This window comes from Aquila chrysaetos, chromosome 24, assembly GCF_900496995.4.
Source record: "Aquila chrysaetos chrysaetos chromosome 24, bAquChr1.4, whole genome shotgun sequence".
NCBI lineage: Eukaryota > Metazoa > Chordata > Aves > Accipitriformes > Accipitridae > Aquila > Aquila chrysaetos.
The window spans coordinates 2,057,172-2,072,779 of record NC_044027.1 but is presented as its reverse complement, the minus strand read 5'-3'; the positions used below and the strand labels follow the sequence as shown (position 1 = coordinate 2,072,779).

The 15,608-nt window shown below is 50.6% G+C and overlaps 1 protein-coding gene across 7 annotated transcripts in view; it reads right to left on the bottom strand.

The window, feature by feature from the left end:
- PLXNA2 (plexin A2) overlaps nucleotides 1-15,608 on the bottom strand; it is a 225,817-nt gene that overhangs the window by 13,943 nt on the left and 196,266 nt on the right. For all 7 annotated transcript variants that reach the window (XM_030000303.2, XM_030000298.2, XM_030000301.2 and 4 more), the window contains exons 17-26: nucleotides 15,467-15,560; nucleotides 13,359-13,598; nucleotides 13,030-13,173; nucleotides 11,623-11,857; nucleotides 9,995-10,137; nucleotides 7,992-8,260; nucleotides 3,195-3,261; nucleotides 2,404-2,550; nucleotides 1,781-1,940; nucleotides 1,288-1,391 (exon numbers count right to left, since the gene is read on the bottom strand). In XM_030000303.2, coding sequence (XP_029856163.1) covers nucleotides 1,288-1,391; nucleotides 1,781-1,940; nucleotides 2,404-2,550; nucleotides 3,195-3,261; nucleotides 7,992-8,260; nucleotides 9,995-10,137; nucleotides 11,623-11,857; nucleotides 13,030-13,173; nucleotides 13,359-13,598; nucleotides 15,467-15,560 — 1,603 coding nt within the window. The remainder of the gene's footprint in view (nucleotides 1-1,287; nucleotides 1,392-1,780; nucleotides 1,941-2,403; nucleotides 2,551-3,194; nucleotides 3,262-7,991; nucleotides 8,261-9,994; nucleotides 10,138-11,622; nucleotides 11,858-13,029; nucleotides 13,174-13,358; nucleotides 13,599-15,466; nucleotides 15,561-15,608) is intronic.

Here is a 15,608-nt window from a genome sequence, read left to right as displayed (position 1 = left end):
AAGTACTCCCTCCCCTCACACCCAACACACATCAGACAAACACGGATTTCACTTGTGACTTCCTTAAGATGACTTTTAAAGATCAAGGCATAATAAAGTCTTGCTGCTTCCCTGAGTATTGGTTAATCCCTTGCAACTGTCAGGTAAAACAGATTTTAGAAACAATGGAATTCATCTGCACAACTCTTATGACATTTTACAGTAATCTGTGTTTAAATCCTTCAGGCTGCTTGGAAAAGTTGACCCTCGAGGTGCTTTTTCACATGCACTTTGCATATTTATGCCATTCTCTCTGCCTCGCTCCTTGATTATATGGCTCCTGTCAATACTGGCTCACATTCAACTTACACAGCACGAGTCACGCTGATGGACTTGAGATGGTGTATAAACAGGGAAAGATGCCAGATTAAATACTAAACACTTCTGTGTAGGTAGTGATGGACAGTAGTAGGTTACAGGTCCCAATTAATGCAGTTACCCTCTGCTGCAGACAGGCTTTGAGTAAAAGCTTTTGATTCTCTTCAACCAAACCTTCCTCAGCTCCATCTTTACCTCTCTTTCCACCTTTCACATGCCATAAGAAGCCCCTTCCAACAGATGCATGCCTATCCAGGGAAGCCTGGGCTGGGCTGGAGCACGCAAGCTGCAAAAGCTAAAGATGGCAACAATTTCTTAGGTCACCTTGCCCACCCTGGCTGATGCACAATAGAGCATCTTCGCTGTCTAGCTTTGTTTTATGTGACTTTAGTGGCAGAACTCCTGTTACTTGGCTTGGAAGACTAGGTCTGGGATAAGGAGATTTGATGTCACTCTCTCAAGACGTAGCTCCTGATATTCACCTTTTCTTAATGTGGCCTCATCCTGTACCTTCCCACAGCACTCCCTCAACCCTCCCATGTCACAGTATTTTAAGTATTTGCTCTGTTTCCCTTCTTCACTCCTTGCACGATGCTCAAGAGTCAACATGTAGAAAGATCACGGATATGAGATGAGCTGCCGCAGCCCCCGCAATGGCAGCTCAGCCGTCTCCACTGTTCCCTCTATCTCACAAGCACGGCTGGTGGTTTTAATTTAGCCAATTTTCAACTCTGCTAGTTTCTTTAAGATCCATGTCAAGGTTGCTTTCCCGTCTAATGCGTAAGCACATTGAACCCTTCTGGTTTATCGTACAAATGTGACCTCCCTGTCTGTCTTGGTAGATGAGATACTTGGGAATTAAATTTCTGCTTTTCTTTTCTTCCCTCCTGGCAGCTTTCTGGGAGCTGTCTGCTGGGGCTGTTTTCCTACCTGATAATGCATCAAGGTGTTCAAGCGCTTCCAATCTCCTTCAATCTTGGTGGTGATGTCTTCATCTTGCAGGACCACACGAGCTATCCGGCCCTGCCGCCACTCTGCGGGAGAGGCAAAAACCAGGCAGACACGATGGTCAGAAAGAGAAAAGGTACTAACAGGCTCTACCCACTTCTGGCCCAAGTAACTACTGGACAGATGAGCCTGTAGAAAAGCCCATCTCCCAGGAAGAGGCACCCAGAGAAAGCTGAATTCTCAGCAGAGTGAAGGAGGCTTCAGGAATCATTTGGTCTGTGGTCAACGGACAATTAGCTGATCCCACAGAGCTCAAAACCCATCTGACAGGAGCAATGCCCATGCTTTCTAGGGGCAGAAACACGTACGGTGTTGTGTAGCCTCAGCTCTAGTTTTCGAGCTCTGCAAAACCCACCAAGAATCACTGATCAACCTCTCTGATCTTCCCCCTCCTATGAGGCCGGGAAGATCCTACCCAAGTCCATGTCAACAGCTCTTGGTCTTTGAGAATATGGGACGTTTTTGTATACTGCATCGAGGATCTTCTCTTTGACTTGAGTGATGGTATCACAGTTCAGCACCTTCACGGGGATCTCTGGACTGTTCTCATTATCCGGGTTCACACAGTTTAGGATCTGGAAGGGAAGGAGAACCACACCATGCTCCAAAGGGCTTCAGAAAAGCATCTGGGAGAACTGTAACCACATGTGTCACAACAACCCGTTCTCATAAAAAAACCACTGCATCCCTAATTGCATCATTGCTACTGCATCTAGTATATCTTTATAATGATTACTAAGATAGGAGTCCTGGATGTCCATTTTCATTTGCTAGATGGAGGGCAATGCTCAACGCACAGGGAGATAAAACACTCCCCTCAAACGCTGCTTTTCAAAATCTTAGCTCAGGCTATTTGTACCTGCAAATTAGGGACACACCTGACTTAGGCATGGGTCTAGCAGCACAAGGCTTTATTGCACTGGCAACACTTATTCTTCACGGTAGTGTCCTAATCACTGGTCACAAGGTCAGAACAGCTCACGTCCAGGTGGGGAGGACAGAAGCGATTCAGTGGCAGCTTCTACAGTGATCACTCACCAGAGTCTTGTACTCAATTTGCTGTCGGATCAGCTTGTCCTCACTGAGGGAGTAACGGGCTTCTCCTGTGATGGCATCAATTGGACCTTTCTCCATCTGTTGCTTGATGGCACAGTAGAGCATGAAGAGCGGCTCTCCAGCACATTCCTACACAACGAGACAGACAGCAAAACTAACACAGAGGTGAAGGTGCATCTCCTCCAGGACCGCTGGCCTGCACACAGGTTTTGCACATGGTCCATTTCAGCAGAGGCATAGTCCCATTGACTCAATCTTTAGCACACGTGCAATCCAGGCTCAGCTCCCAGCAGCTCCCGGAGAAAACAGCCAAAACCATGAGCTCCATTGCTCGATGGGCATGTTGTCTTTGGCTTGGTAAATCTCTACTGAATCTATATGGCTGTAAAAAAAGGAATTTGAAATCTTGATCTCATCATCCACGCCCATGAAGCACATTTTGTGGGGCTTCCAAAACCACAAATAAAGCTAAAAAATATGGAAGTCCAGGCACGGAGATGTAAGTGAGAATTTCTCCTAAGTACTAAGGAGTGCAACAGAAACTCTAGTACATGAGAACTACACCAGGCGATCTGAGGGTTGAAGGAAGCTGTGACAGCTTGACTCAGCCCATGTAACAGCAGCCCCACGTGTAGGCATCTCTGAGCAAATTTCTGCCTCCCCTGCCTCGCTACTACATCTTTTGACTTGTTTCAAGCCCAGATTTACCCCGGGGATGGCTGGCCGGTGAGACAGCAAAGCGGCAGCGGGGTCTCAGCTCCATCCCTCCTTACCTTGAGGAACTTGTGGAGGAGGAAGGCAAACCAGTTAGTCAGCATCTTCTCGGCCACCGACTCGGTCCTAGGGAAGCCAGGAGGACACGTATGTTACATACAAACCCAAACCACGCATCGAAGGCCCCCAAATGTCCCTGGGTGGCACCACCCGGCTGCACCCTGGCACAGCTCCCGCGGTGCTTTGAGCCGAGCCGTGGCCCCGGACCAGGCAGGCAGCAGGATTTGGCCAGCACTGTCCCCCCCAGCCCCCCCTGCACCGAGCTGACAGCAGCTTGCCCAGCTGACAGCCCGTCACAGCCCTGACGGGGCTGGTGACAGGGAGCCTGGTGACACTCGGCTCCTTGCACGTGGCGCAAATTACAGCCTGGCTCAGTAAATCACTGGGATTTGCAGCAGTTCCTGGCAATCAGGGACAGCAGAGCGACAATGGCAGGGAAATTGCAGCTTTCTCCCCAGTCCCACCCAGTGTCCTCTCCCCACATTGTGCCCAAGATTATCTCTAATTTAAATACAATGGCTCCTAATGATAGTTTTTAATGCTGGCTCTGCAGGACCGGGAGGCTTTCCTTAAAGCACCACAATCCCTTTTCCTGGGACAGGGACAGGATGGCGGTGCTGGTGGCGGGGTGTCTCACAGTCCACGCCTGAGCCCCGACCACGCAGCTCACGCTGGGGGGGCCGGCGAGGCTGCCAGCCTGCCCGTGACGCCGTGCGGGCGAGAGCTGCTCCGCCGCAGCCCAGCCAGCTGCCGACGTGACCCTGGGCAACGTGGCTCTCCGCACTACCAGCCTTCCCGTCGTGCCACATGCGCTACCAGGATCTGGTCCAAATTTCAGCAAGCGAAGAGGGATGGATCCGATACCTCGCCTTCTGCAGCACCCTTTCCTCTGGGAACCATCTGCCTTCACCGTGAGCCTGCAGCAAGGCAGCAGTCCCACCAGGTCTGGGCATCTCTCTGCGCCTTCAGCCCCTTGGCCAGCAGCTCTGCTCCCGGTGCTATTCCTGGCAACCGCCTTTTCGAGCACTGGGCCGCTCAGGAGATGCCCGGCGGGCACGGCAATGCACCGACCCTCTGCTTCCGCCCGTATCCTGACCTGGAGCGAGTCACCATCCCGCTCCGGACCCATTTTTCCCTATTCTCCTCCATCTGCTCTGCTGCCTTGAATTAGGAACTGCCTCTTGGTATGTATTCATACAGCATCCCGCATGTTTGAAAACCCTGGCATTTAATGAAAAACACACACTATAGAAGCAACAGGGTTGGATCCCAAAGTCAAGCAGATCAAGTATAAACCACAGATTTCAGCAAACAAAAACTGATGCCAGTCAGCAAGCAGACCTGGGGTCACGTTATCCATCATCTCTTAGGATCGCAACATCTGCCAGGAATTTGTGAAAATGTCTGCAGATCCCCAAAGAATTTAAGCCTGAATTGATTAAGTGCCTAAAAATTCATCCTACAAATTGACACACACATTGTTCTCCTGCTTAAAATATTTCAGTCACCCAATTAAGGAGGAGAAGCACTAGCACACTCCCACACCAGTGACTTACGGAAAATGGAGAGTCAGTGATACAAACTAAAGAATAGGTGAAAAACTCAGAAAATTATACATTCAGGACTTCAGGGTGAATATTAATTTAATAAACTACTTTGTTAATAGAATATTAAATTAAGAATTGGCAAGCCTCCCGATTAGCCCTACCAGTGAAGTAATGCTGTGTCCTGTCCCTGCTGGCTGCTCATGCCCTGACACCGACACCAGCAGCGTAAAAATAACTGAAATATGCAGTGACAGAGAAGTTGGGGCATGTTGTGTGGGAGAAGGGTATCGGATACTCCTGTGCCTAGCTGTTCCCTTTTATTTCTTTATCAGAAATACAAGATCAGCTGAATGGAACAGCAAAAAGAAACACCTCGGAGCATCTCTGTCAAACCCCATTTATCCTTACCTTCAAGCACTGAATCTCACTCTCATCTCAACACAGACTGACACCGTGAGATATTTGCAGCGCATCAGTCCCGGGGACGGCCAACAATTGAGTTAATCATCGCTGTCCTACCCTGGCTGAGGAAAGAGGCTGCTCATAGCCTTCATCGCTGCTGGGTGCAGCAGGAGCACTGTAGGCTCCTTGCAAACAAGTCTGCTGTGTATACTTTCCCTGGCCTCCTCTGCCTTTGAAATCGGATCGGTGGTGGATGGCTGGGTAAGCCATCCCTTAAACTCCCTCTGCCACCACGGGGCCTGACCCCTCTTTCTCTGCGCTATGCGGGGGGGGCTCTGCCGAGCCACAGCGATAGCTGCTGCCGGGCTTTGTGCTGCCCCTCGGCAGGCATCGCTCTTACGCCGTCGCTGGGCTGGTATCTGAAATGCTGTTATAGATCTGCCTTTAAAATAAAAAATAAGCTCCCGAAGATTAACGTGGCAGGGAAGGATCCCTAGACCTGGAGAAAAACCTTTGCATATTGACCACATAACAAGGGCAAAGCACGATCCAGAGATGACTTTCCAAAGGAGTCTGACGCCAGCAACCAGCGCCTTGGCTGCCCCTCCGACTTTCTGAGGCACCAGGAATAAAACAAAACTAAACAAAAAGAGCTGAGAGAACCCAAAAAATAAATATGTATTTTATTAATTTTCCCTGCTATATCTAGGTCTCTGAACTGCTGCGTGCTGCGCTCTGTGCCAGGAACCAGAGCAGCTATTTGATTTAATGTCAACTTTCTTGCTGTCTCCCGTGAGGGGTAGTCATGGAAGAAAGAGAGAGGGGGAAACAAGGAAGAAAGAGAGAAAGAACTGAGTGCCAATTATCAACTGCTGCCACCAGAGAGCTCAAAAAATAAAAAAAACGTATCTCACTTTGTGGCTGATCGCTCTTTATTAAGTCAGAGCAAGACGTTCCAGCCCAGACTGTTTTGTGCACCAACACCACCCGAGAGCCCACGGGGCACAGGGCTGGGACAGGGCTCCAGCCGTAGGTTTAATAGGGCCTGTAGCGATAGGACAAGGGGAAACGGTTTTAAACTAAAAGAGGGGAGATTCAGACTGGATATAAGGAAGACATTTTTTACAATGAGGGTGGTGAAACACTGGACCAGAGAGGTGGTAGATGCCCCATCCCTGGAAACATTCAAGGTCAGGTTTCCCGTGAAATGGCTAAATCCTGGCACAGGACAGCCAGCCTCGACGCTGCTGGTGTTGCCCATAGCCCTGTCTCTTTGCTGGGTGCTGCGGGGAGGAGGGGGCATGACTCTGATCACCAGCCGTGTATTTTTTGGAGCACCACGAAAAGTCATTATTGATGGCTGAGGCAGAAGATGCCTTCCCAGCAACTCGTCAAACCACGGGGGAAATTAAGACGGCTTCCTTTTCCGAGATGAGTTATTGCCTCCGCAAACACAGCCAGATTTAAAGCAATTTCCTGTCAAGTATATTCATTACGGCTGGAGGAATCCCTGCAATTTTCCTAGAGCTGTGAAATCCTCTCCTCTCCTTCATCCTCCCGCTCCAGCAAGATGCCGGTGGAGCCGCAGGCGCAGCCAACGGGGCAGCCACGTTCCTGCCGCCGGCCAAGGCTCTGCAGCACAGCCAGGACCCAAAGGGACGTGGGACAGAGATGGCTCAGGACATGGAGAACAGGAGTAGTCTTTTACTTGTGGCTGCTGATCTGGCCTTCATTAATGGGCTCTTTTCCCCTTTTTCTTTCTCCCATTTCCCAACATGATCTTGGGCGAGTTGCTTAATCCATTCTTGAGCTCCTTCCCCCAGCTGTGAAACACAAACGCTGCTGCTCCATCCAGGCAGACATGGATCCCGCGAGGATAAAGCCCACAAATACCTGCGAGGTAGCTCAGACGCATGAGGGTGAAGGACACAGAAGCAGCCTGGCTGCAGAGGATGGGCTGCCATCAGGAGGGAGACCTAGCCTTGCTGGGCAGCCTGCTTTTCCCTGATGGCTCCCGGGGCAATTCATGGCATTGCCCATCTGAGAGGTACTTTTCTTCACTAGGTCTTTAATGCTCTACTCATCAGGATAATACCACAGCTCGTGGGAGACAAGGACCCTAAGGACTCTACAGAGATGTAAGAAATCAGGCTCCTGTCCTTAAGAGCCTGAAGCCCAGTAAGACGGCTGAAAGAGCTGCATCTCTGCTCCTCCAGACCCTGCTGTACCTGAGCTAGCGTCTCCTTTTCCCTGCCCGGAGGCACAGGGCACTGCTTGGTACCAGCAACGTGCAGGTGAGGGTGAGCTCCAGATTTTGTGCCATTCACCTCCCTGCCACGATGCTGCCCTGAGGACCGGCAGTGGGGGCTAAACCCCTTTGCTGAACTGCTCGGACATCTCCACACACACAGGCGAGAGAGGCAGGAGCTCGCTCAGGCGGGTGCAGGCAGGGCAGGGCAGGCAGGAGGCAGCTGGATGGCAGAGGTGACAGTGCTGGCATCATCACCTGCTCTCAGCCAAGCCAGGGTAGGCGGGACTGCGGGGGCAAGGTAGGAGATTATGAGTGAGAGAGACACGCAGCAGAGGTAATAGCTCTCTTGGATCCAATTTAAGACCCTGTTCAGCCATCTGTGAAATCACGGAATAGAGTTAACCCCGTGTCCTGGAGACAGGTGAAGAAATGGACCGGTCACCCAAAGTCCCCCATGAAGAGCAGCGTTTTCCTTCTGACACCAGCACCCTGGTCCCGCAGATCCACCAGATGCCACCAGCGGTGTGGCTGTGCCAGCCCGGCGAACCACGCTGACCTGCCCGCAGCCCCGTCCCCTCCCCGTCCCCCTGCGTTACCTGCGCAGGAGCAGTTTGGGGTGGTTCTTGTTTTCCAGGTTCTTCTCGATGAGGTCGGAGAGCAGCTGCTTCAGCACGTCAGTGGCGTACTCCAGCTTGCCCTGCAGACCCGTCATGATGAGCGAGGCCACGTTGCCGCGATCGCGCATGGAGAAGCTGCGCTGCAGCTCCAGCGTTCGGATGAAGGTCAGCAGGAAGACTTTGTTGTTGATCAACTGAGCAAAGAGCTTCAAGGCCTTCTCCACGCTCTGCTGCCCGTTCCCTTGGACCTGTGGTGGAGGAGAGGATGCCATCAGTCAAGGCACGGGAGGACAAGGGACCGGTGGGCAGCCCTGCACCACTGCGGGGTCACTCTGCCATCACTAGGGTTGGGGTGAATGGTTTAACCCTGGGTGCAAAAGCCAGCACCCCACCTCTCAAGGCCTCAGCATCCCCGAACATGGTCTCTGGCCAGTCCTGAACAAGCGTCACCCTTTCTGTCCTCCCCCAGCACTTCAGGACGGCTCGCCTTAATCGTTGCTCCAAGCTGCACCCTCTGCATGCCATATAGCTCTTGCTTTAAGGCTAACGGCCCTATAAATGACACACAGTTTTGCTTGTTGTGCACAAAAAGTGACACTCTTGTAAGTAAATTAAATACTAATTCAGACTATTGCTTTACTATGGGACAAGTGTAAAAGTTAATTGAGGCTTTCAGCCAGTTGCAGATTCAAGTAATTCATTACAAGTGAAAATGATGAACTACATTAAGCAACTCTTTACCAAACATCTTGGAGACTTATGTATTGGTTTTACTAACGTTACATAATTAAGCAACTGTGTAATTGGCAACACATTTATCACTTCTGCAATTCTGTTTTTCATGAGTAAAACAAATAAAAAGCATTCATATTTGTTTGCTAGAGCATCAGCTTATTTGGCAATTTAAACAGTGAACATAATGTGTGGGAGTGGAAAACTCAGGGCATGGGAATGGGCTGGGAGAGGCTGGTACAAAGCCTGTGTGAGTTTTACCAACACCACGGCAACTGCTCAGTGCTGGTGGCCCACTGGAGAGGAATCTAAATTGATGCACTAATGCTAAGTAGTGCTTGCCTGGAAAAGCAATGCAGCCGTATGGAGCACAAGCAATCAAGAATTCTTCCTCTTACATCTCTGGCTGAAGATTTGGGCCACCCCCTGGTCTGTGTGAAGGCAATAGGACTTTCAGGATTTACTGGAGCAATGCCAGTCTCCGAGAGGGAGCGCTGAGCCCGGTACCTCTGGGCATCCCTGATGAAGGACGGCAGCCCCAAGCTCGGTAGCCGATAATGTTTCTTGAAGCATCATCACTTTTTTTTTTGGCACTCTCACAGGTGAGCAGGGCCCATCTGCAGGGTGATCTGATGGACCCTTTTATGTTACCAATTTTTCTGAATCCTCAGTGAAAATCTTCTACATATATATATATATATGGGTTTTTTGTTTGGTTTTTTTTTTTTTTTTTGCACATACTGGTAAAAACCAGGGAGATGCGAGTGCTTGCTCCCAGCCGGGCAGGAGGCCGGCCGTGCCTGGGCACGGCGCTTGCCCTCCTGTGGACACGCCATGCAACAGCAGCAGCAGCAGCAGGATGCTCCAGGCAGGATGCTCCCAGGCGCACTGCCTTCCCCTGCACCGTAAGGTGATTAAGGGGACTTTAAAAGGACACCGATAACTTATCTGGCATGCTTTGCTGCCGGCCTGTAGCAATATAAAAACCCATAAAATAAAACTAAAGCAACACCCGGGAGAAGAAACCGAAAGGAATCAAGCAATGTGCAATGGAGATAAACCACCAGCTTCTTAGTTAAAACTAACTCGGGGCTCATCCTGCTAACCTCAGTGCCTCTAATAAGAAATGTATATATATGTGTGTGTGTATATATATATATATAAGGCATAAAGGGGCTTCGGGGTTTCATGCTGGCTTCCCTGAGGGCTCAGGGAAACTTCGAAGGGCTGGAGCACAGACTTCTCCTTACCTCCAGCTCCCGCAAGACAGGATGGTCCTCGATGCCGGGGAAAAGGACCCTCATGGCATACGTCCGATAGTCGAGGTACGGGATCCCGGAGCGATCCAGGTCGCTGGTTAATTCATTTATGTCTGTCTGCAGCTCTGCAAAAGCTATTTGGGGAGAAGAGAACAAGACAGAGAAACACACGTGAGCTCTGGGAGCCAAGGCTGAGGCTTTGGGGAGGGCTGGCTGGCTGCTCTCCTTGGGCGCACGGCAGCAACCGTAAATGGTCCGGCTCAGGAAACCGATTCGGAGGAGACCTTGCCACATAGCTCAGACAGACCCTCACCCTTGGAGGCTCTGTCTCAGCAGCTGAGAGCAAGAGAGTACAGACTGCACAGAACAGATGCCGAGAACAAAAGATGCTTATTAATTTGTATGCAGTTCACACCTGTGTATACACACCTAAAACACCTTTAAAGGCTGCAGATAGAAATGAGGATCTATTTTCATAACTTGGTGCCTCCCATATTTTCCTTTCTTCTTCTCCTCCTCCTCTATCAACAGTTGCCAAAATAATCAAATCTGATGCAGATCAAATCCAAGCAAGAACTGCTTGCTGCAGGAGTCAGGAAGGAATTCTTCCTCTCACAACATAACATCACCATGTTATACAGCTGTATGTGTGTCCCTGTGTTCATTCTCCAAAGTATGAAATGCTGGCTCAGAAAGGTCTCTGTACCCCAGCTAGGCTGTGCCCGTGACGAAGCTGTGGTCTCTCCTGAACATATCTCATTCTTTGTCCTGTGCTTTCAAGGCTATCCTTTAAAAATCAGCTGAACAAATCCAATGCAACTCCCTACATATACAGAGGTCACACTATGAAATTTGCAGCTTTCTATTTATTTTTCTTTGATTCACTAAGCTCCCTTCCAGCTGGAAGGATGTATGAAACAAGACTGCTTCTTGTCTCAACCCACCAGCTACAGAAAGGACTGCCCACGTCCACCTTCGCTCCCCTGCGGAGAGTCCAGGCTCAGCCACCTCATTGCAAGGGACAAGACTCGTCTGTGTTGAAATCCGCAAGCGGCAGGTCTAGCTAGTCCAAATAACACACAAGATTTCCCAGAAGCAAATGCTTGAGGAGCTTCCTCCTATCCCTCAGACCTACTCTTGCTGCTCTGGGCTCACATCTTATAGACTGGAGGAAGGACTGGACCAGCTTTCCAGCCCTCCTGCCTTCCACTTGGCATACACGCTGTTTCTTGGGGGTCTGAATCTCCTCTGCTCCTTATCTCTGTGCCTTTTTACTTTTAAAAGCCCTTCACTAAAAGGTCATTAGACAAGGGGGCATATTGTGCTGGGCACCCTGGGGCTCGCGCCGTCCTCGCAATGCGATCCAGGCATGTCGCTTAAGCAGGATCAAGCTCTAATCCTATTCTCTGCACATCAGGCAGCAGAGCCGTGTCTGCCGCTGACACACTTGTTGCTGCCCACCCTCCCGCAGCGGGGCAGGCGTGCAAACCTCGCGGGGGCACGCACCCCGCTCCTCGCTGCAAAAATCAGGTGACTGGGGTGGCTCCGGTGGGGAAAGCTGGGGACAAGAGCGTGGGGCCGCAGCACACGGAGAGAGCCCGGTCCCGGGCAGTACTGACCCTCCTTGCACTCCAGGGCCACCCGGGACTCCAGATTGTCCATCTGCATCTGCAGCCTCTTGAGAGTCAGGTCGTTCTCTCGGGATTTGCGCTTGTAGGCGATGAGGACGATGATGACGATGATAAGGAGCAGGCTGCCTCCGGCGGCGATGCTGACGATGGCCGGCAGGGTCAGGAGGCTGTCTGAGATGATGCTCACCGAACCAGGGGAGAAGATGATACCACCAACACGCACCTACAAAGCACAACGGAGGTAACCAGCAGGTTCGGGTAAGGGTGTCAGCCTGTCCCAAAGCCCCGTCCTTCCTGGCCAGGGTACACACCACATGGGCTGTACAGACCCCTGAGGAAGCCCTGAAGTGCCTCTGATTCAGCCAAGACTATAGCAACTCCGATCGCCTTCAAACACAGAGGGTGCAGCTTATGCGAGCACAAGGAGGCTTCAAGTCATGATAAATGTGCCAGCCCTTCACTATCTGGGCTTTGTTCTTATTATCTGATGGCTCCATTTGACTTTCATTTTATAAGCTTTCAACTCCCTTTTGTAAGCCATGGACATTAGCAACCCAGTGATAATTTCCCTGACAAGAAACCAGAGCGACTGGAAAGAGAGAACAGAGAAGGGAAGAGAAAGCCCGATGTGAAAGCTACAGAGCAAACACGCTGGAGGTTAATGCTGGGACAGGCTTTTCTTGGATGTGCCCTGGCCACAGATGCAAGCAGCTCTCAGCCAGGCTGCGCTTCTGTGAATCACACTGTGATAATCTGAATATGTTTTGGAGGCTAAACTTAAAGGGAAATAAATCACAGTTACAATCTCATTTGGGCTCTACTCAAGCACTTCAGCAGCTGCGTGCTTGGTCTGCGAGTGGATTTGAGGAAGCAGCAATGCCCAAAACCAAAGCAGAGGAAGACACCAACTGTTATCCTGGATGAGGCTGTTGATCCAACCCGTCCAGTGTTCAGATGCCCCTGGCTGCTTCTGCTTCGGGAAAAAGCAAAACCTTTCCATCCGCTTAGCAGATCAGATATGGTACAAGGACTGATAAAATCCCTACAGGAGGGAGAACACAGCCCACTGAAAACAGTCTCACCTACTGAAGGAAGAACAAGCAGCACCAGAGAAAGGATGGTACCGGGTGCTGAAGGCACTGCTAGAAAGATTTGTTCTTTCTAGAAGGCTCTGATAGTAGATGGTGAATCTCAGGGAGGGAATAAGAAGTTTCTCTGTGCTAATCCACATCAATATTTTAAGCTTCCAATTAGACAGCCATAAAGATCTGAAATCCTACCGATCCTTGGACATGAAATTGCACTCAATATCTGAGCAAGTCAGGGAGCTGGAGGAGGAGGAGAAAGGATGGGGAGGGAGGGAAGGGATGCTGACAGCAGCGTTTGGTCCCTCACCATCACTTTGTGCTGTCCGGTGAGATTTGGTGGCTCACACAGCAGCTGGGTCTCAGAGATGGTGACAGCGCAGGGTGTTTCTCCGATCAGCACGGTGTAGTTGAGCTTTGCTCCTCCAGGAGCGGGTGGGCACAGGTTTCTGCCCTAGGGATAAGGGGAGAGAAGACTGTACAAAGATGCAGTGCATTTCTCCAGTTTTCATCTCATTCCTAGATTGTGCAAATGATGGGACTCTGCCTAGTGTACCCCATTCTCCAAAGGGGGTATAAAACTCCTCTCTCTGGGATTTTTTTTGCCTCTTCCCACAGGGCAAGTAAGGGTCTCCTTACCTTCAGGATGATGGGTGACCCCGGCTTCTGCTCCAGCACCCCAGTCGGGCTCAGGAGTTCAAACGTCGGGTTGGGGTAGTATATGAACTTGGTGTCGTTGTAGACCAAGAGGGACTGCACGTTGTTAAAGATAAACCCAAACTCGTCTGGCCGCTCGACGGCGTCCAGGCCAGGCCGGTACTCGGGGGTGAGGGGGGGTGCGAGGCAGGCCAGCGCCGTGGCGTTCACCACCTTGCAGACCTGCGGGGAAGGCAATGCTTTGAAAGACGGCAGGGAAAAACTTATCCCAACCTGGACAATGATGTTCTGATTCCTTAAATACTCCCTGAAAAGCCCAGCGGATTCAAGTTTAGCTGGCAATATTTAATCCAGGCTTCATGCATTGCAGCCATAGTTTGGGGGAATTTGCTTCCCCTCCTGCCAGTGCAAAGGCACTGGTGCAGAGATGGAGAGTGAGCTTCAAAATGAGCAGTGTTTTAAAGGAGCTAGAGGCTTGCATAGTGGATCACTAAGCCCTTTCTCTTTATTTTTTTTTTTCTTTCCAGTTGCATCCTCTTCCGCAATGCTAGCTTTGAAACACACCCATAGCGAATACCTGGTCCCTGCTACAAATGGGTGATTAGAGGCAATTCCCAAATGCCAGCGAGGGAGAGGAACGATCATCTGACACTCATGGGCTGGAGGTAACACGAAGGTCATCTCCTGCCAGGCTGAGGACACCCACAGCTCCTCCAGCCCTGGAAGCGGGAAGCTGGCTGATTTATGAGACTCTTGCCTTATAAAGCAGCAAGAGCCCAGCCATTTGGCCTCCCTCCGTAAGTGGAAGATTTAATTTCACTCAATTTTGTGTCTTCAGAATTATTTTTGTAGCACTATAACTGCAACTGCTAGCAACAAAATTAGATGTCTTTTTAAAAAGAGCTCAGATGAAAAAGGTCTTCAGAGGGGAAGGAAGAAAGGGAATAGGAAAAGGCTGCGAAGTGATTTGCCCTTTCCAAGATAATACAGATTCAGTCAGAAAGATCACTGCATAGAAACAATATATTTCAGTTTTACGTGGTCAAAATAATTCCTGCGGGTCCTGGAGGTACAATTCTTATTTGTAGCATACAAGAACATCTTAGTTCCTGTTTAGCTGAGGATTCATTTCAGTTTCTCACTCTTGGACTGAAAAAATACAGATAGGGGAAGGAGGTGGCATTTCAGATCAACCCCAAACTCTGCTACCAACTCCTTGCTTTGGGAACATCAGGGTGATAGATGGGAGGAGGGGAAGGAGGCAGAAAAACAACACCCAGCTTCACCAAAATACCCAAAGCCCCACGGCCAGCATCCTTTGCATGGCGAGGAGGGCACAGGGAAGCAGCACCTGGCCCTACCGTGGTGATCTAGCTGCAAAAGTGGCCTGAAAGCTTCTTGTTCAGAAGCGGTTCCCCTCTCTCCTTCCCTCCCTGGGCTGGTACAGGCTTGCGGGGCCCAGAGCTGCAGCAATAGGAGGTTTATTTATAGAGAGGCAGCTAGGGAGAGCCTAGTTAAACATAGCAGCCTCGTAGCTGGCAGGTCTCAGCGCCTAGCTCTGGGCTTTTACAGAAAGAGCAGGACTAAAATGGGAAGTGTGGAGCAGCTGGGAATGATGGGGACAGCTACACTTGGACTTTCCATTGTAATGTGCCGGTAGAGCTGAGCTAGGTACTGGAAATGGAAGGATGCTGGGGAGAGGAGGGCTCCTGGGGCTCAGGGGCTCTGACAAAAGGGGGAATTTCAGGAGTGAAACAAGTTTATCAGACCCAAGACAGAAACTTAGGAGATGACCTAAACTGGAGTCCTCCACTTCTAGCTTTAAAAACTCCTTGGCAGTTACTGTGTTGCTGACGAAGTAATTTCCCATTTCTGTGTGTCAGAACCCCTCTTGCCAGGGTCCCCAATTTGGATAAGTCTAGGGAAATACCCCCAGAGCAGCTTTTGCCACGGCAAGTCTCACCACGCAGAGAGCACTGGCACCATTAACCGCACGCGTGCATCTGGTTGGGGGGGACCCGCCGTGCGGCAGCGTACGGGGATGCTCCCAGCCACAGCCCGGCACCACTGCGCTGACAGCAGCTACTTACGTTGACGAACTCCTTGCCGTTGTACTTGACGCGGATCCTCGGCTCCTGGATCACGTCCAGGTTGGAGCCGGTGATGGTCAGAGGCGTGTATCCGCTGCGGAGAACAAGGAGACACCTGATTAACGCATCTGGCAGGAGGGGC